Source organism: Oryzias latipes, chromosome 18, assembly GCF_002234675.1.
Source record: "Oryzias latipes chromosome 18, ASM223467v1".
In the NCBI taxonomy this organism is placed as follows: domain Eukaryota; kingdom Metazoa; phylum Chordata; class Actinopteri; order Beloniformes; family Adrianichthyidae; genus Oryzias; species Oryzias latipes.
The window spans coordinates 12,507,894-12,534,589 of NC_019876.2; the positions used below are offsets into that span (position 1 = coordinate 12,507,894).

At 38.0% G+C, this 26,696-nt stretch overlaps 1 protein-coding gene across 3 annotated transcripts in view; it reads right to left on the reverse strand.

The window, feature by feature from the left end:
• Nucleotides 1-291: 291 nt before the first annotated feature.
• The window catches only part of LOC105356389, a 42,946-nt gene continuing 16,541 nt past the window's right edge, over nt 292-26,696 (reverse strand). Inside the window, exons 3-13 of one of the 3 annotated variants that reach the window (XM_011487396.3) lie at nt 20,329-20,390; nt 8,849-10,236; nt 8,220-8,467; nt 6,400-6,602; nt 6,168-6,328; nt 5,968-6,071; nt 5,679-5,739; nt 4,363-4,451; nt 3,657-3,779; nt 1,131-1,231; nt 292-1,021 (exon numbers count right to left, since the gene is read on the reverse strand). In XM_011487396.3, coding sequence (XP_011485698.1) covers nt 493-1,021; nt 1,131-1,231; nt 3,657-3,779; nt 4,363-4,451; nt 5,679-5,739; nt 5,968-6,071; nt 6,168-6,328; nt 6,400-6,602; nt 8,220-8,467; nt 8,849-10,208 — 2,979 coding nt within the window. In that variant the 5' untranslated portion in view covers nt 10,209-10,236; nt 20,329-20,390 and the 3' untranslated portion in view covers nt 292-492. Of the gene's footprint in view, nt 1,022-1,130; nt 1,232-3,656; nt 3,780-4,362; nt 4,452-5,678; nt 5,740-5,967; nt 6,072-6,167; nt 6,329-6,399; nt 6,603-8,219; nt 8,468-8,848; nt 10,237-11,866; nt 12,476-20,328; nt 20,391-26,696 lie in introns of those variants that run through there. The other 2 variants (XM_011487395.3, XM_020711621.2) reach the window with 2 other exon arrangements.

Here is a 26,696-nt window from a genome sequence, read left to right on the forward strand (position 1 = left end):
ATTACATGAAATCTTTCCACCTTTATCCACCTTTGTCATGGTAGGGAGAACACGTCAATGTAAGGGTGGGGTCATCTAAGATAGCACAAGGGTTAAATATTCACACCCTAATATCTAAGATAATTAAAAATGAATAGAATGTAACAAGAATTCTAACTCGTCAGACGTGTTGCTGTTTGATCAGTTCTGCGGTTAAACATTTGGGCTAGATGTGTAATAAAGAGACGGTAGCAGCACTGAAGCATGTTACATCTAGTCTATTCAATCCTTTCCAACAGAATCATCAAAAAACACAGGGACAAAGTGTTTTATTTGAATGTCAAATAAACATTTAAATATCTGAAACATCTAGGTACAAAACTTACAACAAAACAAAATATGCTCATTAAAATATAAAATTAGCAAAAACTGAAGTTTAATTTTAAAAAAATAGTTTGAAACAGAGTTCCTGCATCAGACCTGTGTTCCTAATGCTTCACAGAAAGTTGGACGTTACTGCCAGCTGAGCGGCTCTTTTCCCTCTACTGTTGCTGCTCCCAAATCGTCCTTTCCCTCTGGGATGCAGTAGAAAGTTGAAAGGTCTGGCAGGTGCCCGAAGGAGCTCCATGACTGGTGGAAGGGTAAGAAGCTGGACGCCTCCCTCCGGTTTGTGTCACTGCTGTCAATATTATTGATGGTGATGATGTGGGAGGTCGAAGGAGCAATGTTGCTGTAATTTACAGGAGTGTTGGGACCTGGGATGCTGGCATTGCCAGAGGCGATGGGGTTGCCATCGGTTACAGAGTTGTGGAGATTTTCAGTTTTTTTTCTGTTTGACACAAGGCCAGAGGAGGAAAAAGTCAGTGTTGCGGTTTGAGATGGGAGCAGATTGGCGGCTGGGTTGGGCATGAGGCTGGCGGGACGGCTGAGGGCCAGACGTTGGGTGAGGATCTCGTGCTGAAGTCGCCGGTCGGTCCAGTCCTCTTGAGGCTGGCGGTGGATCTTCATGTGAGCGTTACGGGATTTGATTTTATAAAACATCCTGCAGCGAGGAAAGAAAGCCAGAAGAAATGAAGGGAAATCCGTCTAATCCAAACCATGTGTTTGCTTTCGCTACAGCTTAGAAGAGGACCTCTTTAAATATTACTCACTTTCCACACAGCTTGCAGGGAAAGAAGCTGGCCAGTGAGGGGATGGGAACAACCTCCTCCAGACCAAACTGCCTGTTCACTGGCTGAGAAACGGGCGTCACCTGCAAAAACAAGAGTGCCTATTAAGCTTGAAACAACTTGTTGAGCTGCATTCCAAGGCAGATCTACATGTCTTCCACTAATGCTCTGAGCAAGAATAAACTATTGCTTAAAAGAAGCCACACTGGCACACTGGAGTCATTTTGTTGGAGGCAATTCAATGAATTGAACACTGCATATTCTATATTCAGCAACAATTCTACCATACCTCCAGTGAAATTTGGAGAAATATATACAAAACAAATATTGATCCAATAATGAAACACTAAGAAAGTGCAATTCAAATAATATATAATGTTGTAAATCCACAAACCGTTTTTTTTTATTAAATACCATTTGTGGAACTGTGTGTATAAGAATATTGGAAGTTTTGTTTGGTGCCTTTAAAAGTAGTTTGCCCTTGAGAGTGAGAGTGCAGATATATTTTAATGTCTGAATCATGCAGAGTGTGAATAAACGTTAAAGTCCTGCTGTTGCTGGAAGACCTTAAATGAGTTAGAACTGTAAAAACAATTATAGCAGAGCCTGTTACGTTGATATTCCAGACAAATGTTACATTTTGTACCAAATTGGCCAAAGATGTACCTCAGGATCTCCTCTTTCAGAAAAACACGTTTGCCATGAAAAAAAAAAAAAAATGGCAGCCATTCATAAAGATTCATACACTCAATTGTTCCAAAAATATTCCATTTCTGGCTATGACAGAATTCCCTCTCTACTTCATACTCAAATAGTGCGAGACTATTTAGTGCCCTGGATTTAAACAGCAATTCTGATGCAAATGCTGAAGTAAAAACCTTGTGATTAACCCTTGTGCTATCTTAGATGACCCCACCCTTACACGGACATGTTATTCCTGCCATGACAAAGGTGGATAAAGGTGGAAAGATTTCATGGAATCCATGGACACCAGTGAAGATCACAAATCATTGAAGAAAAAAGGTTCAGCGCACTGTCTAGTGGGTCTAGATGACCCAACTCCCAATGTTAAAGTGCCTAGGATAGCACAAGGGTTACGATCACTTTATGAAGATTTCATAAAGATTATTTATGAATCCACTGTTCTGAGAATGAAATCCTGGATGATTTATAAAAAATCAAGTAAAACATCTAATTTCCAAATGAAGAGAAACCAATGAAAAATGATTTGAATTACGTCACAAATTAGGCTACATTGCACCAGTTAGCAGCACTAGCTGTGGCTCAGAACTGATTTGATGCTAGCACATGCAGATCGTTGAATTATCTTTCAGAGCAAATAAAATCAAATTCCATAAAGAAAGTGACTATTTGCATGTAGTTTTAAAAACATGTGCAGCCAGTGTTGAACTTTTTGTTGGCCGCACAGACCCAGAGGAAGGGTTAAGTTTAGGTTTAAGGGTTGCAGTTACACCAAGAACGATTCACGCGGCAGAGGCGAACGGTTAAATGTTAAGTCAATGGTACAGACGCAATCTGAGGTGCGATTTGGTGCAATTTAACCAACAGGCGTGGTGCAAAGGTCGGGCAGCAGCACGATTTCAGTGACATGATTTAGTACCCGTCTGAACCAAATTGACCAACGGTACCCATCCCTGCTGCTGTTTGGCGAAGGTGGGTACACCCTGGACAGTCTGTCACTGGGCCGATGGAGCTGGAGTGATTGCGATCACTATGCCGGCTCCCGGGAGGCGAGCTGGCGGCCAGACAGAGACCCGCTGCGGTATGGGGAGCCAGCCCGCTTGGGTCTTCTGAACTTTGGGATCTTTTTCTTGTTTTCATCAAGGCAATAAAAAAAAAAAGTCCCCTGATTGTATTTTTGTTTTTATTTTAACCCTTTCTGGTTTATTTGAGACAGCAAGGCTTCAAACTCAGTCAGAGCGAGAACACAAATCCGGAGAACACATTTGGGAGTTTAAGTTTAATTTCAAATATGTGCGACCAACAACAAAATCCAGCCTTGGAGGAACTTAAAATGTATGTCGTCAACAATGTGCCATCTTTTGTTCTCCCGCGCCTGAGCTTGCGCAATGCGCATGCACTCCTGGGGCTTTGTGACATCACAAAAGCTCATTAATTCAAATCGAGCATCTTTGCTACAGTTTGATTGACAGCGATTTAAAAGGAGAAATACTCAGAAATGCAAAAATGAACTGATTTCTTATGACATTTGTTCTCTTTCATATGAAAAATGGATGTCAAAAACTCAAAAAACATGATTTTCATTGGAGGGGGGCTACAAGTAATATGATTGTATGATTGTGGCATATTTGTCAACTTGATGTTAAGCTTTGTTTCCATGGATCTTTGTTTTTTTGGATGGGCTTTGATAAGCAAGATGCCTTAGCCCAGTCCTTTTTGTTTAATGTTGATCATTGAGGAAAAGTAGTAAAAATGTGACATTTTAAGAACCAAAGTAAAGTTCAAAATTCCCAACTTGACTCTTACACTTTTTTGAAGCTCCACCTCTGCATTTCTGCACTCAGCCTCTTTCTGCTTCCTCTGCTTGTCCACAAGCTTCTTCCCAAGGTAGTAAAACTCGACGCACTGAGCCACAGTCTTAGTTCTCACCTGCAACACACAGCAGCATTCAGATCGTGTGTCATCACATCCAAACAACACACATTGTGCAGTCTTTGCATTTCCTAACATTAAAGTCCCACTCTGATCAGCTTTTGATTTACAGTAGAAGCATTCCCAGTGATCCTTTACTTATGATTATGACGTTTCTTGTTTAAAATCAATAAACCTGTATTGTTTTCTAGGACATAGTCTCTCCAGAGCGGCAATAGTTCATTAGATATTCGGCTCTGAGTTGTGGGCGGGAGCTTGTGGCCTGCCAAGCTTATTTTCTACACAATAATTATGATCTTTTTTAAACTGCATTTTTTTGTCTGCTCCTGATTCTCAATGATTTGAAAAAAGAAATATTCAGAAATACAATTTTAAGCTTAATTTTCTCAATATGTTTTTTTTTCCATTGTCAGAAAAATGCTACAAGAAAATGTGTCTTTTATTTGATACGGCTTCATGCTCAAAAATGTCCAAACAATGAAACATTGTACAGCAGAAGTTTTTGGGGTACTTCTAGGACATAACAAAATTGTTTAATGGATGTTTCATGAATTATGGTTAAAGCAGAGCACTTTTTTACCGTCTTCTCTATGAGTGCAAAGTCCTTTCCGTGTGTCTCAAGAGCTGCGGTGAAGAGACTCTTTTCAGCGTCGGTCCAAAAATCACAACCTGCAGAGACAGAGAAGGGGGAGGGGCTTGAGGTCATGTGAAACAATAGAAATACATACCACTCAGAGTGTCATGCATGACCTGCTGTGATGCAAAGAGATGGGTCTATGAGTTCCCACCAAATGTGTTCAGGTCCGAAAGAAGTTCCCATTTGATACCCTGTGTTTGTGTGGTAAAAAGTTGTTGAATTTAGCATGTTTTTCTTTGCTCAGCAGGTATGTGTCAGGCTGCTGTTTCTTTTGGAAACAAGGAGAGATTGAAAGCTTCAAGGGTTGAAAAAAGGGGTTCTGGAACATGCCAGGAATGAAATACATCTGACCACTCTCAAGCTGTTGTCAGAGGCTGCAAATGTGTGTCTGGACCCTGAAACACAAATCTGAGTGAACTCTGTGGTGCAGAACAATGTCTGCTTTGTTGTGTGATTTAAATGACCAAGAGGATTGAATGTGTTTGAGGAAGAAAAAAAGAAAACTCGCTTCTACAGAGATTTCTATTGTGCTTTTAGAATGGAGTTAGCTTATTCTTGTTTTGTTTTGTTTTATTTATAAAAAATGTATTTATGCATAAAGACCCACTCCAATAAAAACTGTGTTTTTAACATGTTCTTGTGGTGTTTTTCTGATGATAACAATAAAGAAAATCAAGCATTTCTTTATCCAAATCTTGAATCAGAAGCTTACAAAAAATTTGAAAACGATCCTATTTGTGACGTAGAAAATATGTTGGGCGGCATTCTAATGACTTGTAGACAAATAGATCCATGAACATCTTTGTTTTCCTCGTCTGAGCTGGAATCTGTGCGGCTGGATAGCTCCAATATTGCTCGCCATTTTTGTTGCACCGGTTAATGTTAGGTTGGGGTTGTAAGGGGATGTGAAATAGCAAGAGAGCACATAAACAACTCTCAGTTGAGGGTCCCATCTACAACACAGACGTGAATTTATATTGAGCTACTGCTGCTCTGCAGAAACTATGTCCTAGAAAACAACACAGTTTTTTTTGTTTGGTTGGTTTTTTTACTAAAAACTGCATAACCATAATCAAAAGACCTCTGGGAACATTTTTAACATAGATCAAAAGATGATCAGAGTGGGTATTTAAAATACTGGTACACTGAAATGTATCAAAGGTAGTATATGCTTCAAATTTGAGATCAGAAACGTTCAGTTTTTCTTTAAAACATAGGTAGCCCCACAAAAGACTGAAGCAGATGAGGCCACAGGTTACCTGAATAATGGTAGTCTCCTGCTGGCGAGTGCTGCGAGAACAGCAACATCTCCAGAGTGGCCTGCAATACAGGGGAATGATGGAGGACGGAGAGAACAAAACAGATGAGGCATGCAATGGTGCTGAAGATGCAGAAAGAAATAAAACAAAACAGAGAAGAAAGTCAGAAAGAATGAGTGGGTGAGTAGGGGATGCTTGGAAGTACGTCATGATGTGTGGAGGAATAAAGAATATGAATGAAATCACTGAATGGGAGGCTGGAATGACCACCAGTGGCATCAGTTCTCACCATTGTGTTGCCCTGACAATAGTGCAGACAGTGCAGAGCCAGCTCTGTGTTACTGCCTCCTCCTGGTAGACAGCTGGAACTACACACGGACAACAGCTTCTCCACTGAGAACGACAAACACACAAAGCAGACAGGGACACTAAGATTTTCTACTCTGTGGAGGCAAAATATGAACTTTCTAGCCTCTTCGTGTCATTTACCTTGGTCTTGTAGGTGTGTGCTCTCCTGCAACTCATCCCATGGTTTCCACAGCAACTGTTCCCTGGGCGGGGCTTCCTCCAGGAACCACACACCGGACAATCCATCATCCACGTGGCAAAGAGGAAGATCTGCCTGGAAGTCAGGACCCACGTTGATGCGTCTGAGAAGAGGCAAAAGTCAGATACCAGTCTGCCATCAAAACACCTTCTGAGGGCAACTTTTTTAACTTACGGTAACTCATCCCACGCCTCCTCCTCCTCATGCGCTGCTTCAGCTTCCATGTGATGGAGAGGTGGGAGGGAGGAGTAGAGCCCTGTTCCTCTGCGGAGTGGATTGAGGAGAGGTCGAGGAGTGTAGCAACCCCTTTTTTGGGACCTTTTGGGGTGAAGGTTACTTGGAAATGGAGCTCCATTGTAGTTTGAAGTGGCCTGTTGCTGCATGCATGCGGAAAAATAAAACTTCAGTCTCATATCACTCTAAACTTTGGTCAAAATCTGAGAAAAAAATGGAAATTTTAAGGATTTTAAGTTTCCAAACTGTGGTATTTAAAGCACATCTCAGGAACATCTTCACAGCTCTCTAAATAAGCAATGGCAGCTGAAATAAATCCCAGATACAAGCTCACACACTACTCCAAGTCTGTCTAATTTCCGCTCTGACTCTGCTCACAGTATCTAAAAATAAAAACAGGTACAGCCTGTGTGGTTTTTAAATGTTTCATAAAGTTGGAGAAAACACAAATTCTTGACAAACAAGCATTCGGGTGTCCGCCCACCATGTCTCCTTTCATAGTCACTTCTTCCTCCTTCCTTGCAAAGTTGAGCTTCTGTCGTCTAAAGAGCCACATAAGTTCGTAACCAACGGTTGTACAAATAAGTACCTCAAATCGTTTAAATTTAAAGAAGCGTTTGGCTCTGACTTGTTCCCCAGAATAGCAAATGGACAACAAAAACAAAACCACAAAAACATAACTTTAAAAAAAATGTCAACGTTGATTTAATTTTTTCTGATCAGACGATAGCAGGTTCCAATCCCGCCCTTCCTTCTTATGCGTCGAAGTGTCCTTGGGCAAGACACTGAACCCCACATTGCTCGTGGTGGTTATAGGTTGGTGCCAATGTCAGGCCACTAGTTTGTGTGATTGGATGAAGGGACTGTGACTGTAAAGCACTTTGGGTCTTCTAAGCAGGTAGTACAGCATTATATAAATACACACTATTTATAAACAAGGTTTTTTATATCATTTATATATTCTATCAACTGAGTTCTTTATAATTTTGCTGTGTTGGGAATACTCAGAAGCAGGGAATAAAGAAATGAATGTACTTAAGTCAACTCAAACTGTGGTTAATTGGTGTTTTGTTGTACCCAACCGTAGACCCTCTCCAATCATCTATTGATCTATTATGGTCTTTTAATTATAGTCATGCCGTTTTAAGCCAAAATTAAATAAAAAAACCGGTGTGTTTTCTAGAACATAGTTTCTCCAGAGCAGCAGGAGTTGATTAGAAATTCCCCTCTGAGTTGTGGGGGGGACTGTTGAGTAAGCCCAATCCTTCCCTGCTCGTTTCTTAGAGCTCTGTGTTTACACGCTCTCCCGCTAGCTCCTCACACCCCCAAAGCTCCAATTACCGGTAAAAACAAAAACGGCGAGAAACGATGGAACCATACAGCCGTACAGTTTCAAATGGAGCGGAGCAGGAAGCTTGTGGCCCGCCCAGTGTTTTTTCTAGCACAAACTTTTTAAACAGCATTTACATCAGCTCCTGATTCACAATGATTTGAATAAAGAAATCCTCAGAAATGCCATTTAAATCTTATTTTCTTTATATATGTCCTCCATCGTCAGAAAAATGCCACAAGAACATGTTAAAAACACCAAAAACACAATTTTCATCTGAGTGGGTCTTTAACTCTCACTTTTGACCTTTATATGGGTTGCTCATAACTAAAGACTTTTGATACTTTTTAAATGTATTTTTTTAAAAGCTTAGATTACAGATGATCGCATAAATTACATAAAAATTCTGACGGCTGTGAAAATGTTGTACCTGTAGGTGTGATCCCTTCAGACTTGTGGAGTCACTCTTGGTGTTCTGGTTCACTTTGAAAGGTGCTGTCCTTTCTACAACTTGGAGATGCTTTGCGGAGAACAGGGATGAGCCAAGAGGAAGATGAGAGGAGGGAAGCAGGGATGGACCGCCAGTGAGGCAGGCCGCTTTGGAGGAGGAGGAGGACAGAAGATGGGAGGACGGGGTGAGGGACGTCGACTTGCGGGCATGGGGAATGTCACACACGGCTGGTGAAAGACGAGAATCAACTCAGTAATGAAATTTAAAAGACAATTTCTAGTTTGTATCCACCAGTTGTAGTTTGATTCCAGTAGAAATACAAACAATAATAAATACATTTTTTTTACTTTTGACATAACTTTAAAGTGTTGGAGGGTAGAAAAACATTTCAAACTACAAAAATGTGTGAAATGAAACAGTCATTTGCATGTGAGGAATGGGAAACTTCATAATCTCAGTGATAAAAACCCACATGTCCCGTAAATTTACATGTGGGTGTTAACCTGTGGTTGTTTCAGGGAGTAAAACATGGTTCCTTTGAAGAAAAATAAATATATTTGGGGGGGGTTCTTCTTGTTGTATGATGTTTCATTCATAAAAACACTTACCAGTTGGCTTGCTGCTGTCATCTTGGTTGTGGGACTTAAGGCCGCATTCGTTGTTGTTGGGGTCACCTGACGTCTGTGGAAAGCAGTAGGACAACAGTGGAGACTTCCAGATCATCCCAGACTGGACGGAGGGCAGAGAGTGAACGCGGGATGGGAAGAACTGAAGTCCACCAAGAGAGTCTCCTCCCAGAGGGGGACCGCTGACTCCCTGTGTGCTGGGGGAGTCCATTTTGGAGGGTGAGATAGAAGGAGGGGGTAAGGGAGTTGGAGGAGGGCTGAGAACCGAACACATGAGGTGAGACGACGTGGGAGGAGATGGGTAAGATAAAAGAGAGGAGTAGGAGGGCGATGTGGAAGGGAGCTGGTAGGTGTTTGAGTCAAAAGCGCAGCTTTGTCTTGACTGGACTGATTCAGAAGTTTCCCCTCTCCCTACCCCGAACTCCCAAACCCGTCCTGAGGAGTGAGTGGGGAATCTTCTCTTTCGTTGGGACAGAAAAGCCTTGGAGAAAGAGTCCAGTTTCTGGGTGAACGTCCTGCTGCTCACACCAGCAGTTTGTGGAGCGTGGCCTGCAGCCAGGTGGCCGTCTGCAGCCACTCTCCACTTTTCTTCTGCCTGACTGGTGGGGGACATGTTAAGCCAAGGCCCGTCTGCTTCTGCAGGTTGAAACTGATCTTCGCCCGACCCACAGCTGGACCCGAAATCATCCTCTCCTCCAAGATAATTATCACTCACTCTGGAATCTTCCCGACAATACTCGGCCTTGTCATTGAAGCCTCCTGTGCTGCTGGCTCTGCTGAAGGACACAGTTTGTTTTGTGAACACGCTCATGTTAGCCTCCCGTTCATCACCTGTCTCATAGTTGTCATAGTTTGTTCTGATCCTGCATCTGTCGCTGTCCTCAGAGGAACAGCTCAGCGTGTAAAAAGCATCATTTGTGTTTCTGTAGCAATCACTCCTGTCATTAAAATCCTCTGCGGCCCTGTCAAAGCTCTCCCTGCCCTCCCACATTTCCTTTTTACCAAACCAAGAGTCCACCAAGCTACTGCTCAACCTGTCATCCCCGTCAAAAGCTTCTCCTAAACTGGTGTCGCCATTTAGACTGCCCGCGCTAGTGCTTAGGAAGGCTCTGTCGCTGCTGCTGCTTCCTTTTCTCAGCACAGACGGGCCGTTTGAGGGCAAGAAAGAGGCTGTGGATTCTTCTCCTTTATGTCTGTATTGCTCCAGAGAATCCGGGCCGGACTGGGAGGTCGAGTAGCCCACGTCCGAGCTTTGGCAGCTGGTTAGGATGAGAGGAAAGGGTGGCAGGTGGCGGTGGTGCTGGAGGTTTAAGAAGGGTGTCGGGGAAGAGCAATCCTCCATGATGGCGCGCCTGCTGTTGCTAGAGAGCCTGGAGGACACAGAAGTAGGTCAAATGTTCAAAGTAAGGAACATATGTCTGCAATTTGGAATAATATCAGTAAAAACTAAACCACAAAAATTAAACCAACACAAACTGATGGAAGACAACACAATTTTACCAAAGAAACTATTATGAGGAGTTAAAATTTACAAATAAATAGTCATTCAACTTTTACAAATCCAACATAAATAAATTATATATATATGTGTGAGTTAATAAAACCACACTGGCACCGGTGACCTATCTCACCTATAGGGACAATTTCGAGTCACCAATTAACCTATGAAGCATGTTTTTGGAGTGTGAGAGGAAACCGGAGAAACCTACGCACGGGCAGGAGAACATGCAAACTCCACAAACAGAACCCAAATGGGGTTGGAACCAGGGCCTCCTCCCCGTGAGACGAGAGCGCTGCCCACTACGCCACCCTGCAGCCCATAAAATCTGTTTAATTTGAAACTTTTTTCCAAAAAAAGGAATTTAACTGATCGGTAAATAAAATGAGTGATTTAAATCATCAAATGCTTTAATTTATTTTAACTAGTCATTTACATTCACAGGGTGAACCATGTAGAATGGACTCAGTTCTCCGACGTACCCATGATAGAGTCCTAGACGAGCCAAATATCAGTAATCATGATAATGATGATGAAATTACATTTTGGACTTGTACTTTAAAGGAAAAGATAGGAAAACGACAACAAATGCAAGAAATATCTGAAAGGGAGGGAAAAGAGGTAAAAGCCTTATGAGTTCTCATCCTTATACTCTAGACCAATTTTATGACTTCATTCCGTGTACCCACTATCTATTATGGTCCCTCTTTAGTAAGTACACTCAGAGGGTTTTTTATGAGAACAAATATTCACAAATACCTTTTTGGCCAATTAAAAAACCCATATTACAGCTTTAGATAAGCAGCAATTAAAATTTTGAAGGTATTTTTGGCAAGCGCAGAATAGTGTTGCAAAAAACTGTAACTGTGTTACTGAATCACTTTGACGGCCAAACCCAACTAAAAGAGGCTCCAGTAAAGGTCCTTGGTGGGCAAACCTTGAGTAATAAGCAAATGTCGTCATACAATGACATACCTGCTTTCACGATCCAATTTAAAACAGCAGATCCTATTAATAAGCAAATTTAAAAACCTTAAAATTTAGGTTATAAAATTGTTGCTCCCAAATTACATTCCTAAATGTTGTTAAGAAGAAGGAAAAGAAGACGCTTTGATTTGTTCACTTACGTAGTATGAAATAAGAAAACAAGCGTGTTTTAATAATTACTGTAAATTTGTGTACCATAGAGAACACGTGAGTACATTTATGAAGAACATACAGAGATATGATCGCTTACTCCACTCCATTGCCAAAACTAACTCTTACAGTTTTTTTTAAACAAACTCAAAAAATAAAGTCAGGTTTTCTCAATAGAATAAAAAAAACAAATATTCAAAAAGCATGGTGTTATATCCAGACATCTTTCTTAATTTTTCTTGGTTCTCTTTTAAAACCACGTGTTGTTTGAAATAGGACACTCAGTGAGTCAGACAGAGAAAGAACCAAGTAAGACGAGATGAAGCGGCAGATACACTGTATACTCTTGAGGTTTTTCTCTTTACCCGTCCTTGGCACTCGAGCTCCTTTTGGCATGCATTCTTCCTTTGTTGATGGAGTTTTCTACTCATCCCTTTTCTATTGATTCTCTTCATCCTTCTTTCTTCTGACTCTTCAGCTCCCCAGGAGTGATTTTCGACCTCTCCTTCTTATTTTTTCTGCGTGTGCGTCTCCGTCTTCGCACACCCAGCAGCTACATCTCTCGACACCATTAAATGCACCCAGGACCTTTTTTTTTCTCTCTCAAAAACAACCACACAGACAAACGCACACACACCAACTTTCACGGTCACACGCTGTTGCAGGTGTCAAAGAGGACCAGCAGATAGTGATGTTGCCTGACTGCCTCAGCATCGTCGTGGTAACCACATCCTGAGGAAACAAACGATGACGGATCTCCCTCCTTTTCAGCTATCTTTATCTCTCTTTTTTTGCCCCCTTCCTCCATCTCTGTTCGTCTTTCCGCCTCTTTGCCCGTCCCCTCTATCGTTCTGCATCTGCTGTTCTTACCAGACGCCTATAACTTTGTTGTCCCGTCTTGTTCCTCTGGCTTTTTTTTTCATTCGCTTCTTGTCTGGTTTCTGCGCACATCTATTTTTATATATATATATATATTTTTTTTACATTCATAGGATTCTCAAAAAACACATACAGTTCCCCATTTCTAAAACTTTTATGTTTTAGTATTAAAAATTGGAAACAACACTAATATTTTTTAAATACTGTGTGTCTTTTGGATGCACAATTCATTGGTAAACATAGAAAAGGTACTAGTATTCTCAATAAAAATGTAATATTTGCCTAAAGTGTATATTTTTATACCAGTATCCATGTCAATCTGTCGGCAAAAAGTATTTTTTTATATTTTTTTTCTGTGTCAGTGAGAAAATGGCAAAGCGTAGATGTTTTTAACAGCTCAAGATTCTCCAGCTGAGTCAGCTGACAGGAAGTGAGACAGAACGAAACAGGAAGGAAGGCGGCCACAAACGACGAGGTTCAGGGAACCCTCTAAACCCCCCCCTCCACCACCAACACTACCTCATGCAGCCCCTCCCACTCACAAGCACATTGACTAAAGACGGATTAAGCTGTAAAATATTTTCTCCTTGTTATGTCACTGGCTGGCCGTAAAACACCTCCATAAACACATTTAACCTCAAGCACAACCACTCGCACGTCCAGCAGCGTCCTAACCTTTGCCCTGCACTGGAGCTCGTGCAGCCATCCTCATCATGACACTGCTTTGACTTTGCACACAGCAACCAAAACCCTAACACTGATTTTTTATTTTTAGTAGTTTGCAAAAAAGAAACTGGCTGAGGGACTCCAACAAGAACGCTTTTCTGCGTGCAGGCAGATTGGAGAACAATTCAGATTAAGATGCAGACCCTAATGTAGATTTAAACACAAGAGCAGGTAAAAAAACACTTCACAAGTCATTTTGTTGCACTTTATTTATCTTTTATTAAGTTTATTTTCAGTTCGTTTCCTGTATGTTCCTATAGATTTTGCATCTCTGAGAAGCGCTTCAAGATTCCTCCATGTTAAAAAAAAGAAAAGAAAAAGACATTGAAGTCTATGGCACTATTTGAAAAACGTAGAAAGCAGCAGTACGTTGGAGTTTTTAAGCATAAACTCAAGGGTTTCAGTTGGATTTTAAAAAGTAGAACTTAGTGCAACCTATTGCCTAAATATTTTGAGTTTTCTCTACCTTATTTTTCTGCTGTGTGGGAAAATAAAGAACGACACTGAAGAAAATGTTAATATGGTACCAAATTTAATGTAAACTAAAATCTTTTTATACTGTACTGTCTTTTGATATTAGGAAATATGAAAAAAATGCCATAAATTAACAAAAGCTGCTCTGTGTTCATAAAATAAATTGAATTGGCTTGAAATTGAAGTTTTAAATACTAAGAAAGTAGCAGAACGTTTGACTTTTTAGGCAATCCGCAAAGTCAAACTCAAAGAATTCTGTTGATATTTGAAAGTTTTCAATTTACTAGGCCCAATGACCATGAAATTTTACGTTTTCTTTAACTTTATTTTTATGCCGTGTGGGAAAATAAAGTGCAACACTGAAGAAAATGTTTATATGGCACCAAATTATGACTAAATTTAATGTAAAAAAAAGTGTTTCCTCAATGGATTCTGTCTTTTGATATTAGAATATTTGCAATGATTCCATAAATTAATAAACAACAATAAAAACTAGACTTTACAAATACTCTCCCTCATATCAGGACACTTCCGTTTAATTCTTTAAAAAATATAGGAAAAATGAAAGGAATTTATATGAAACCAAACTTCTAAGTGTTGACATTTCAAGTCACTGGCTTTGGGTGAAAATCATATCACAAAAAGCATCAATGATCTGCTCACGATTTTTTTGTGTGGATTGTGATGCTAATAAATTAAAGTGAACATTATCTAGTCAGTCATATTTCAGTTTATTCATTCATGAAATCCTTAACCTTCAAGTAAACTGGTGAGCATGCTCAAACACAGACAGTTCGCTGATAATAACCTTATAATGGTAGTCGGAGAGAACAAATTCTAATTATATTTAGCAAAGAAATCTCTAAGAAACGAGCAGATTAGCAATAAAATCAGGGCATACGTTTAATTTGTTTATCTTTCATCCATCTGACCATGAGTGTGCATGTGGATGATGGTTGTAACGCAATATGACTGCGTTTGTGGAAACCTCATCATTAACATGTATTACAGATAATTATGTGGGACAGACAGCAACTGTCTGACAGGACAAGCTCAGCATTTGCATAGATCGCAATGCCGATTTAGATGCGTTTTATTGATTAACTGCAAAACATCCACTTTTAAAGCAAAATAATGTGAATGAATAGGTAGACTTGGGCGTTACCTTTTTACGCCAGATAGTTCTTTTAAACCTAAGTTCATTTTCGGTTGCTGTTTTACGCCTTTACCTTTGAGTTTCTAAAGGAAGTCACAAGGAGTGCAGCAAGACTCCACTAAAAAAAAGCCCATTTATTACGAATAGACAGTAATTATAAATTAATATTTTTAAATGTTTACTTATTGTGACTTCTGTTTATTTATTTATTTTTTATTATTGAGGTTTGATACCATGTTTAGGAGTTAAAAAAACACATATTATTATCATACTTTTTTATTTTTTACTTTTTAAAATAAAAGCAAATAAAAACATATACAATTAACTTTAAGCTTTTTTACCCAATGTTCATTTGCATGAATTCGCTGCTGCTCGGAAGAGAAAAGCGAATGAAAAAATATGTGAATGAAAGGATGGAAGGGGAGTGTGGAGGAGTGAATCCGGGGGAAACTTCTCTGTAGCTTTTATTCTCAGATTCACTGTTAAAACCTGCGGGAGCAGAGGAGGGGAAAGGAGCCAGACGCATCTGGGCTTTTTTCTTTTCTTACAAAGGTTTACGTCTCTCCGTCATAAAGACAAGAGTGATGAAAGACAGCGGAACTGGACAAACATGAGGAAAGAGATGGCTCCGTCAGTTCTGCAATCATGACATAAATCCTATTAGTGGCAGAAGTTCACTTCACCGCTTAGCTGATAGTACAGCAAGGTAAAAACATCACCTAAAAGGCACAATAGCACAAGCACAAACACACAAAAACCCTGCAAGTGTCAATAAAACTACAAGAAAAAGGTGATTGTTTTGGCTTTTCTTTACTACACAGAACACAGAGGGGGAAACATTTGAAGAAAAATAACTGAAATTGAGACGCTTATTGCAACATTTTTGCTAATATTTTATATTAAAGTAATTGATTAAGCTTCAAACTGAGTTGAACAAACATCATTTACTTATTTTAGTTTTATACAAATGTACAAAGGGTAACTTATTTTTACTGAGATAGAAAAAGATGTGACTGCATAAGGCGGGAACTCAGGCTTTAAGAAGAAGCGCAGAAAATTCAACCTTGCGGAGTTTAAAGTGAGGGTTTGATGTTGCATGTGCACATACTTTTGTATGCAAATGCGGCTCTGTCAACACAAAGGAATCAAGGCAGCTTCACAAACTAAATGTATTCTGTAAAAAGTGTAAAAAGCGTGCTTCCGACTTCCTTAACACTGACTTCTTTCATGTGAAATGTGTGTTTTTTCACGTTTGTAAAGGATTCATTCACGTGCTTTGACACAGTGAAAAACTACATTATCAAAAACGTCTCTAGGTATGAAAATACTGCCAAAAAGTGTCAAATAAGCCCAAACAATGCAAGTGCATTTCCATGTTCCATAATCCAAAGTAATAGTTAGCAAAAGTCTAAATCTGATAGTGAAGCATCCTTTTCTTGCTGACCAAAACATAGTCAGAGCCACAAAATCTTATTTTACCCCTCTAGGAAAGTTTGATACTGCTTTGTATTGATTAAACTGTTACTTTTATAATTAATATGAATTATACTTCCTTTATGGCATGAATAAAAACAGAAAGAGAAAGAGAAACAAGCTTTTTCTCACAAATTTAAATTGTTTTTTACTATTAACAGAAGCCTGTATAACTTCCTTTCAAAATAAAAGATCTTTCCAGTCTACTTTAGTAACCCATTTTTTTTTAACTTACTTACTACTGCTGTTACCTTGAATACAATGACAAATCAGAAACTTTTTATCAAAGTAATTGAATTCTGTGCATTCTGGAGGAAGCGTAGGGTGAACAATGATGTCAGCAGGGTTGTAAAAAACCTCTGCCATAAATTTATAAATCTATATTAAATCAGTGATAATCAATTTACCCTTACTCTTGAAAATTGCTTTTATTTACTTATTTTTCAGCCAGAGAGCCACTTTGGAGGGGTAAAAGAGTAAAAGAGTGGCTCCGGAGCATCAGCTTGCAGACCCCTGATTTAAGCCATTGCGTGCTATTTTTGAGGGCCAGTTGATTAATTATGTCTTATTTTGGCTGACTGATTGCGTCTTTTGTGTCACAATAAGCGCTTCTAGTTCAAAATGTTCGAGAAAAACAAAGCAAATTGATAACTGCAATACAGAAAACAAAGAGAAGAATACTAGTCATATAATAAACAAAGACTCCAATGGGTTCCCTGCAGCTGACATGACCAAAGCCAAAGGTCGAGCAGCGGTAACCCACTTTTGCCAAAAGAGAATGTAGAAAATGGACATAAATCTGCACTCAACAAAAGAAAAAGTAATCTTTTTTAATGTTTGATTTTTTTCCCAACCCTCACGGTCCAGAAATTCTTCTTTATGTTCATGACCTCACTCAAAACATCATCAATAACAGTCCTGGACTTAAATAAAGACAGAGCAAAACGCAATACAGCACAAATAGTTTGGGAAATTCTTTAGATGGTCCTGGGATTTGAATGTTTTAGTCATTACACAGTCTTTACAGTCAAAAGCATCCTCTTTTCCTACTTTTTTCTGCTCTTTTTGAGCTCTGAAATTGGAAATGTTTTGTCCGGTTTGAGGTTTGTCGCAGAACAGAAATAATGACACGCTAAAGTTTGGATCATTTAAGGTTTTTGCATCCTTAGAATGCTATTATTGACTTCTTGGGTTATATGTCCAGTCTGATTTCTATCATGAACAATTCACGTCCAAAAAGGCTTTTAAGAAAAAAAAAATTAACTTCTGTAAAAATAATGCAGAACGAACAGGTACGGATACAAGAGACTCCTCAGTTATGACATAAATTAGGTTTATTCCTTTATTTACCATAAATCGAAAGGAAAAATGAGATTATATTTACTGATTGCAGTCGATTTAATGTTATGATCTCATGTCAACGTCAAACCAAATTGTGAGTCACTTTTTTCTTAACCCAGTTCAAAAGTTTGAGAGAAAAAAAGCTAAATTTAAGGACGATTTACAGTAATTACAGTAAAAAGTGCGGAAAAAGTTAGCTGTTCATTTTGACTAGAGTAAAACTCAGTGTTAAAAAGCAAAAATCACTTTGATGTAAAAATAATTACAGATCAGCTTTGCAATATACTAGATCTTTTTTTCAGTAATAATGATCAATATCAGGACAGCTTTCCGCCTCTTCCTTTTGTTAACTTTTCTTTCACGTTTTTCTTCATGCGAGTTGCAACACTGTGAAATGCAATATTAAAAATCAAAAAGCACCAAAAAATATTAATTTTTTTAAAGGATTTTAAATTTTTACCACTATTTCAGTATAAAGAAAAGGTAATAAATATTTTAATATTAAAAAAATGGAATTTCTTTTAGTATGCTCGTGTGTATTTTTAATTTTTTTGAATTTTTTGAGCACAAAGTCTGGATCCATCAATATCACTTTCAACTGAACGTAATTAGGGGAATTAGTTCACATTTGACCTTTACCATTTAAAATCCTTTCACTTTTTTACAAAAAAAATCTACATCTTGTGTTTTTTAACTTGTGCGTTTGTTAGTTTTTCATCTAAAATGCGTGTTTGTTTAACTGTTGCAGAGATTGTTTCATGTTTCTCTTCATTGTTTAAAAAGGAGAACGGTGTGAAGTCACCTCTCCTGTCAATCATCCGGATCAAACAGTGCTTCATTAAATATGCACAAAATGCTTGCATCTAAAGTAACCCCAGCCTCCTCGTGTGTCGGCCTTAAATTCAAGCAAAACCATGAAGTTTTCTCCGTTCGATCTAAAAAACGACATTTGCATGAACGCCGTCTGATTCTGAAGCAGCAAAAAAAGGAATTAACTATGAAAAATAGGGGATAGGGGTATTTTGTGGGATTTGTTTACAACTTTGGTTTTTCAGTAAGATAAAGTTGACTCCATGGAGGTTCAACAGAAGAGAACGTTTGTTCCCTCAAGGAGTAAATATTCTAGAACGTCTTTGATGGAGGCCGCCAAAAAGGGAACGACAGGTTTCCATGGTTTTGCAAGGGAGACACGCAACAACACTCCGGATGCTCACGCTGCCAAAACTTCACGGCAACCCAAGTGCCAAAACGAAAACATCTATTTAGAAAATGTCAGGCGACTCGTGAGGTAGATGTGTACGAACGTACCAAACGGAATGGAAAAAAAAGTTCTGTGGTCTTTTTGATGCAATAAAAGGTCGGGCTTTCCAGTCATCCACCAAGAAAAAAGGTTATGTGGCGAAGACCGCTCCTACCCCGAGGAAACTTTTAAAAAAAGTGGAGGAGAAAACAGAAAACATGAAAAATGTACAGGAAATCTAACTCAAAAAACATAGCAACAGAAAACCTAATCCAGTGTGCACCATGATCTCAGCCGCTGTTTACCCACACTCCCATGCAACTTTGAAGAGTTCAGTAAAACAAGCAAGTGAAGATTGCAGCCCTTACATGTTTATCTGATTGAGTCATGTCCACAAAGGCTCAAAGCATCTGATAAAGACCCCTCTGCTGCATGTAGACATGAGGAAGGGGAACATGCAGCTGTTCATCAGGCTGAATCCAACATGAACTCAACAAAAATGTGCTTTATAAAAATTAATTTAAAGTACTTGCCACTCTTCCTTGGCTTCCCTATTTGACCTCCTTTTACACAAGTGGATGAATTGAGCTATTCAACAATAAAACAAATGAACACTTCTTGCTTTTTTTAATTGTCGTTTCAGCTGAAAACGTCACAGACTAATTGTTCCATCGACTCCAGCGCTGCACTTCCTAACGTTTAAAAAAAAAAAAAAAGTGTGTTGCCCCCATTTCAGCTGCAGATGTCAAAGAAGGTCACAAAAGCGAAGGTAGTCAAAAATAGCAGCGGCTCCTGCACAAATCCTTCATCTGTTGCTCTGTCCACCTCTTTCAAACTAACAGAATAACACAAACACTTCAAATAAAAGGGAATTTGATGGCATCCTACTATTACTTTTGCCATGCTGTGACTTTAATTACACATGTGAACAGATCCACTCAAGACACGACCCTCACAGCTCAGTGTGTTTGGGTCAATAGACATAAGAGCTGGTTAATCTTGTCATGACATCTTCACAATGCTCACAATGAACAAAGTTAAGCCTGTGGTTTTGAGCCTCTAAGAGCATGTTTGATGTACACACCAACCTGATGTGGGTAACAACACTGAAATGCTACAAGTTAGACCGACACAACTCTGCACGTAAGATAGCAGCTACTCATGAAGGAAACCTGTTTCTTTAAGTTTTGTACAAATACTTACCTGTTGCATCCATAAACCGTTCTTCAGAAAACTGGTTTCATTGAGGATCCCATTCAGTAGTTTTAATGCACTATACTGTCCTCACTATGCTGTTCATGCCTTATATCAAAGCTTAACTGGATTATTTTTTGTACATTTTCTCTCCAAATGTACATAGTCTCTTAAAAAATGTTCCGGGTTATGTGAATTTAAACCAAAAAGTTAATCGAAAGTTGACTTTTTAAGACCAAAACAGGACATTTTAAGTGGGCCTTTGAGCTGAGAGGACATGACAACAATAATATTCAGACCCCTTTCTGACTACTTGAAATCAAAGAGGAATAGTGCGTTCTTACCCGTTAAGTTGTCATCACCAGGAGAGTTGTGTCAGTGGCTGTGAAGTGTGTATGGTCTGTCTCTAGGTAGATGTGTGAGAAAAGGGGAGGAGAAATGGTGAAGAAGTCAGAGATGTCGTTCTTACAGTTGGCCTTTTCGTCTTTCATCCTCAAAGCGCCGCTATGCGATGGTGTGTGTTCGTATGTGTGTGTGTGTGTCACTAGCTGTGTCATAGAGATGCTCGAGAAAAGAGAAAAACACTGCCGTGTGTAGCTTGGAGTCTACACGAAGACGAACACTTATGTACAGACTTTCACTTTGACTCAGGGCTCAGTCTCCTTGCTCATCTTTTGCTGTCTTTTCTGGTTTCCTCTGGTCTGTATGTTGGTGAGATTGGACTGACACACATGGATCCCCTAATGATTAACCGATGTGTAAGTGTGGAATACAGTAGCTGACGATTACTTCCTTTTGTTTTCTTGTTCCAAGTACAGATTTGTGCTTTTGTGCCCCATTACATCTTCAAAACGAAACAAAATAAAGTCCAAACAGAAAATTTGGTTTACATATATACATATATATATATATATATATATATATATATATATATATATATATATATATATATATATATATATATATATATATATATATATATATATATATATATATAAATCAAAGTCTTACGTTTTGACACCATGCAGGGAAAACCCCAACTCAGACAAAAGTATATGAAATGACAGAATTTTGTGAATATTTGATGTCGAGATCAAGCGTTTCCATTTATCAACACATGTGTTCATGATTTAAGTTTGAAATTGTTTTTACAATTTCATTTTTTTTTCCTTCAGCAACTGCAAATTGTGCTTTACATAATTAGGAAAACCCCATTTTACCAAATAAAAATGTCTAATTCAATATTTAAAGATCCACTCAGACAAAAACTGTGTTTTTAACATGTTCTCATGGCATTTTTCTGATGATGAAAGACATATATAACAAAAATTAATTGAATTTCTGAGTATTTCTTTGTTCAAATTGTTGTGAATCAGCAGCATTTTAAAAAGATCGTATTTGGGATGTAGAAAATATGCTGGGCGGGCCACAAGCTTCCTGCTTCACTCCATTCTGATGCATCCACTTGTACACAAATAGATCCATGAACGTCTCTGTGTTCCTTGCTTGAGCATGTGGCTCAAAACTGTACGGCTGGATAAACTCCGATATTGCTCGCCATTTTTGTTCCACTGGTAATGTTAGGTTGGGGGTGTGAGGGGCTGTAAGCCAGAGGGAGTGTGTAAACTGATGGATGACCGGAAGTGCGGCCAGGCTTACTCTCTGCCAACAACTCATAGGTGAATTTCTAATGAACTCCTGCTCCTCTGCAGAAACTGTTCTAGAAAATAATATACTAATAGGTTTTGGTTTTTTTTGCCTAAAAAACAGGATTTTCATAATTAAAAGATAACTGGCAACGCTTTTTACAAAAGATCCAAAGATGATCGGAGTGGAACTTTAGAGTTTGATTCTGTGTTAATTATAAGAGACACTATGATGATTAGACATAATTTGAGATAATTTGTCCTTACCAGATTCTAAATTTGCATTCTCGTTCTTTCAATTATGAATGCAAATTTAATCTGTTCCTAACATTTGGCCTTTTTTAGGGAATAACAAAAAAACAGACACAAGTGATCATTGAACAGACTGCTGCATCCAGAAGTGTTCAAATGCAGCTCAAGCTAAGTTCCTGCTGGTAAACTGGTCCAACTAATGCAGCAAACCATCAGTTTGTCAAAGTATAATGAGAATACTTTTCACCGGGAATTACTTTTATATACTATCAATTTCAGCTACTTAAAGAATTATTTGTTTCACTGCAGAATATTTTTTCTAGTTGCCCAACATATAATATATAAGAAGGCATTTTGATTCTTAAAGCTCAATAATTAATCTCTGTAAAAATATGAGAAAACAGCTCACTGGCAATTAACAATTTTAAGTTTTCTACAACGTTACTTAGTTAATACTAAAAGTGAGGCAGTATACTTGAAGTTTACCCTAATCTATACATTGTAAATGTTCTAATTTAGTCTGAAGAAGTATTCAGTTAGTATACTTCTTACATGGTCTATTAGTATGCTTGCTATATTTTTCCTCAATAAAATAAACTTCAAATGTACTACTTTTTGCTGAGGAGCAACTCTCAGCTGTTTGCCTGTGGTTTCCTAGCTTTGTTTGCTTCAAAGTCATAAAGCTGGCTTTATATATCTGATATCGTTTTTGCTTTTAATAGATTTCTCAGATGTTTGAGCGTGAAAGCTAATTTCTTTTCTTTTGTCTCTTTTTTTCCTTTTATCATTTGTGACTGTTTATGACACAATTTCTCTTTTTAGTCACATTTTCAAAGAAGCTGTTAAGCAGAATCTGTTTATAGTAGAAAAAAAGGAAGATAGAATGCAAAGAAAAACCCAGCAGTGCACAAAGTTATGGCTTGAAGCTTTGGCTACCCACCATAGGTATGTTGGCAAAACTACTAAAATAGTCATCCATCGGTTCACAGTAACTAAAAATGATAAATATAAAATATGAAGGGAACACCTAAACAACTCAGTATAACTCCAAGTCAATCACACTTCTGTGCATCAAACTGTCCAATCGGGAAGCAACACTGACTGACAATTTCACACATTTTGTGGAATAGACAACATGTAGAAATGATAGGAAGACACCTCCAATGAGAGAGAGGTTCTGTAAGTGGTGACCACAGACGACTTCTCCATCTTTGTGTTTCTTGACTGATGTTTTGGTGACACTTCCGCGGTTCCCATCATTGTTTTTATCTTCAGAAGACAGTGGATCCAGAAATAGCTGTCGCAAAACCCTCATAACAATAAGGTTTTAACTTTGTGAAATCGATGATGTCGTATGTTAAAAAACTTAAAAAAAGAAGTAGTGAGTACAGTGTCCGAATTGCTTTTAAAATTAAGGGCACTATATAGTGCCGCACTACATAGTTTTTTAGTAGTTATGGGGTTAAGGTGGGAATTCGGACACAACCATTGATTTAAAAAACAGACTAATTACAAAAATCCAGCAGAATTATATGATTCACTCAAGCAAAATACATTTCAGGTCAGGCTAGGATTTCCAACTTTTTCCCCCAGAAAATTTAAATTATTGTGTTATTATTGCCCATAATAATCCTGCTATCAAACTCATTTTATGCTACACAAAGGCTGAAATCTCTATAACCTTTTCTTGCAAAAGTAGACACTTAAAGCATGTTAGTTTTCAAATTGTTCTCATGAACATAATGGTTAATTTTCATCCAAATTGAACTATGCATATTGCCATTCATCCTTATAATTCTGTTAACGATATTCATATTTTACTTTATTTCAAAATAATACAAAAAATGACATTAATTAAACACTAGAAGGAGCTGCATTTCCAGAAGAAAATGCAGGGTTGAATGCTATAATGCTGAATGAAAGCTGAATTTGCTGAAGAAATGGCTGAACAGAGCTGAAAGACCTCAACATTTTAAAAGTAGAATGGTTAAAGTAGGTAAAAAACTGTAAAAGAAGTTAAAAAAAAGATTTCCTATGTATTTTAATGAAGCAAAAATCCTGGGAAATCCCGGAATATCTTTAAAAGTTAAAAGATTTAAAAAAAAATCATAGCAGGAAAAAGTTGAAAAAGTTGAACATTGTAATAGTAGAATGGCTAAAATAGGTCAAAAAATGTAGAAGGAGTTAAGCATGAAAGCTTAAGTTGATACAAAAATGACTGGACTGTTGAAAATTTGAAGATGTTGCTAAAATGGTTAAAAGTGCTAGCATTGGAATCAGCATCATCAACTGACTCAAAAAAACACTTTGTTTGAGAGTATCATATTGTTAAAAGCTACATGTTCTAAGTTGACAGAAAATCCACTTTTTCCAAAATGGCGGCTTTCCTATTGATTTTATCTCCATAGCAACCATTTTATGTTTCGGTCGCCTGGGGATGACGAACAAATCGACGTCAGTTTCAGACAAATCGGAAAAAGTAAACCTTTGGACGTCCTTAGCAAAAAAGTTTGTTTGCTAACCACGCCCACATTCCTTATATGTCCAGATCCAGTGAATTTCAATATGCTCAGTTCCAGCCATGGATGAAGTTTATTGCAACATTTGCTTCAGATTTTGTCAAAAAATGCCCACCAAACAGTAGGTTGTGTTGCCATCCCATAATAATTTCAAAACGTATGTTGAAGTCCAAAGCCTTGTGAGCATTTCAATGTTTGAACAGTGCCTCTAGCTGAAAGCTTGTTAAAGTTATAATGCTTGAAAGCAACAAAGGTTTTCAAGGATTCTCCATGTATTTAAATGAAGCAAAAATCTTGGAAAATCCTGGAAAATCTTGGAATATCTTGAAAAGTTCAAAGATTTGAAAGACTAAAAGTCGTAGCTGAAAGGAATAAGCTGAAAGGGTTGAACATTGTAATAGTAGAAGGATTAAAATACGTGAAAGTTTGAAGAAGTTTAAAATTGCCTCACATTTTGGCACAAAATGGCCGCCAAACTGTAGGTGGTGTTGCCATCCCATAATAATTTTGAACTTTATGTTGAAGTCCAAAACCTTGTGAACATTTCAATATTTGAACGGTGTCTCTAGCCAAAAGAATGTTAAAGTTACAATTGTTTAAAGAAGCAAAGGTGTGGCCAATGGAGCAAAAAGATTGGAAAATCTGGGAATATCCGGGAATATCTGGAAAAGTTCAAAGATTTGAAGGACCAAAAGTCATAGCTGAAAGGAATAAGATGAAAGGGTTGAACATTGTAATAGTAGAATGGTAAAAATAGGTGAAAGTTTGAAGAAGTTTAAAATTGCCTCACATTTTGGCACAAAATGGCCGCCAAACTGTAGGTGGTGTTGCCATCCCATAATAATTTTTAAACCTTATGTTGAAGTCCAAAACCTTGTGAACATTTCAATATTTGAACGGTGTCTCTAGCCAAAAGAATGTTAAAGTTACAATTGTTTAAAGAAGCAAAGGTGTGGCCAATGGAGCAAAAAGATTGGAAAATCTGGGAATTTCCGGGAATATCTGGAAAAGTTCAAGGATTTGAAGGACCAAAAGTCATAGCTGAAAGGAATAAGCTGAAAAGGTTGAACATTGTAATAGTAGAATGGTAAAAATAGGTGAAAGTTTGAAGAAGTTTAAAATTGCCTCACATTTTGGCACAAAATGGCCGCCAATTTGTAGGTGGTGTTGCCATCCCATAATAATTTTTAAACCTTATGTTGAAGTCCAAAACCTTGTGAACATTTCAATATTTGAACGGTGTCTCTAGCCAAAAGAATGTTAAAGTTACAATTGTTTAAAGAAGCAAAGGTGTGGCCAATGGAGCAAAAAGATTGGAAAATCCGGGAATATCCGGGAATATCTGGAAAAGTTCAAGGATTTGATGGACAAAATGTCATAGCTAGAATAAAATGAAAGACCTGAACATTTTCATAGTCAAACGGTTAAAATAGGTGAAAAATTGTAGAAGGAGTTTAACTGTGAACTTCTGAACGAAAAATTCTCCATGTATTTCAATGGAGCAAAAATTCCCGGAAAACCTGGAATATCTTAAAAAGTAAAAGGATATGAAAAACCAAAAGTCATAGCACAAATAAGCAGAAAGAGCTGAACATTTTAAAAGTTGAATGGTTATAATCGGTTAAAAATTGTAGAAGGAGTTAAGCGGCGAAAAACGGCGGAAGATAGGTGTAAAGAATAATAATAAATAAAGAGAAACAGGAAAACAAAGGGTTGAATGCTTTACAGCATTCAACCAACTAGAAGGAGCTGCATTTCCAGAAGAAAATGCAGGGTTGAATGCTGTATTGCTGAAAGAAAGCTTAATGTGTAAAATAAATGGCTGAACTGAGCTGAAAGAGATCAACATTTTAAAAGTAAAATGGTTAAAAAAAGTAAAAACCTGTAAAAGAAGTTAAGCACAAGAATTCCCTATGCATTTTAATGGAGCAAAAATCCTGGAAAATCTTGGAATATCTTGAAAAGTTCAAAGATTTGAAAGACTAAAAGTCGTAGCTGAAAGGAATAAGCTGAAAGGGTTGAACATTGTAATAGTAGAAGGATTAAAATACGTGAAAGTTTGAAGAAGTTTAAAATTGCCTCACATTTTGGCACAAAATGGCCGCCAAACTGTAGGTGGTGTTGCCATCCCATAATAATTTTGAACTTTATGTTGAAGTCCAAAACCTTGTGAACATTTCAATATTTGAACGGTGTCTCTAGCCAAAAGAATGTTAAAGTTACAATTGTTTAAAGAAGCAAAGGTGTGGCCAATGGAGCAAAAAGATTGGAAAATCTGGGAATATCCGGGAATAT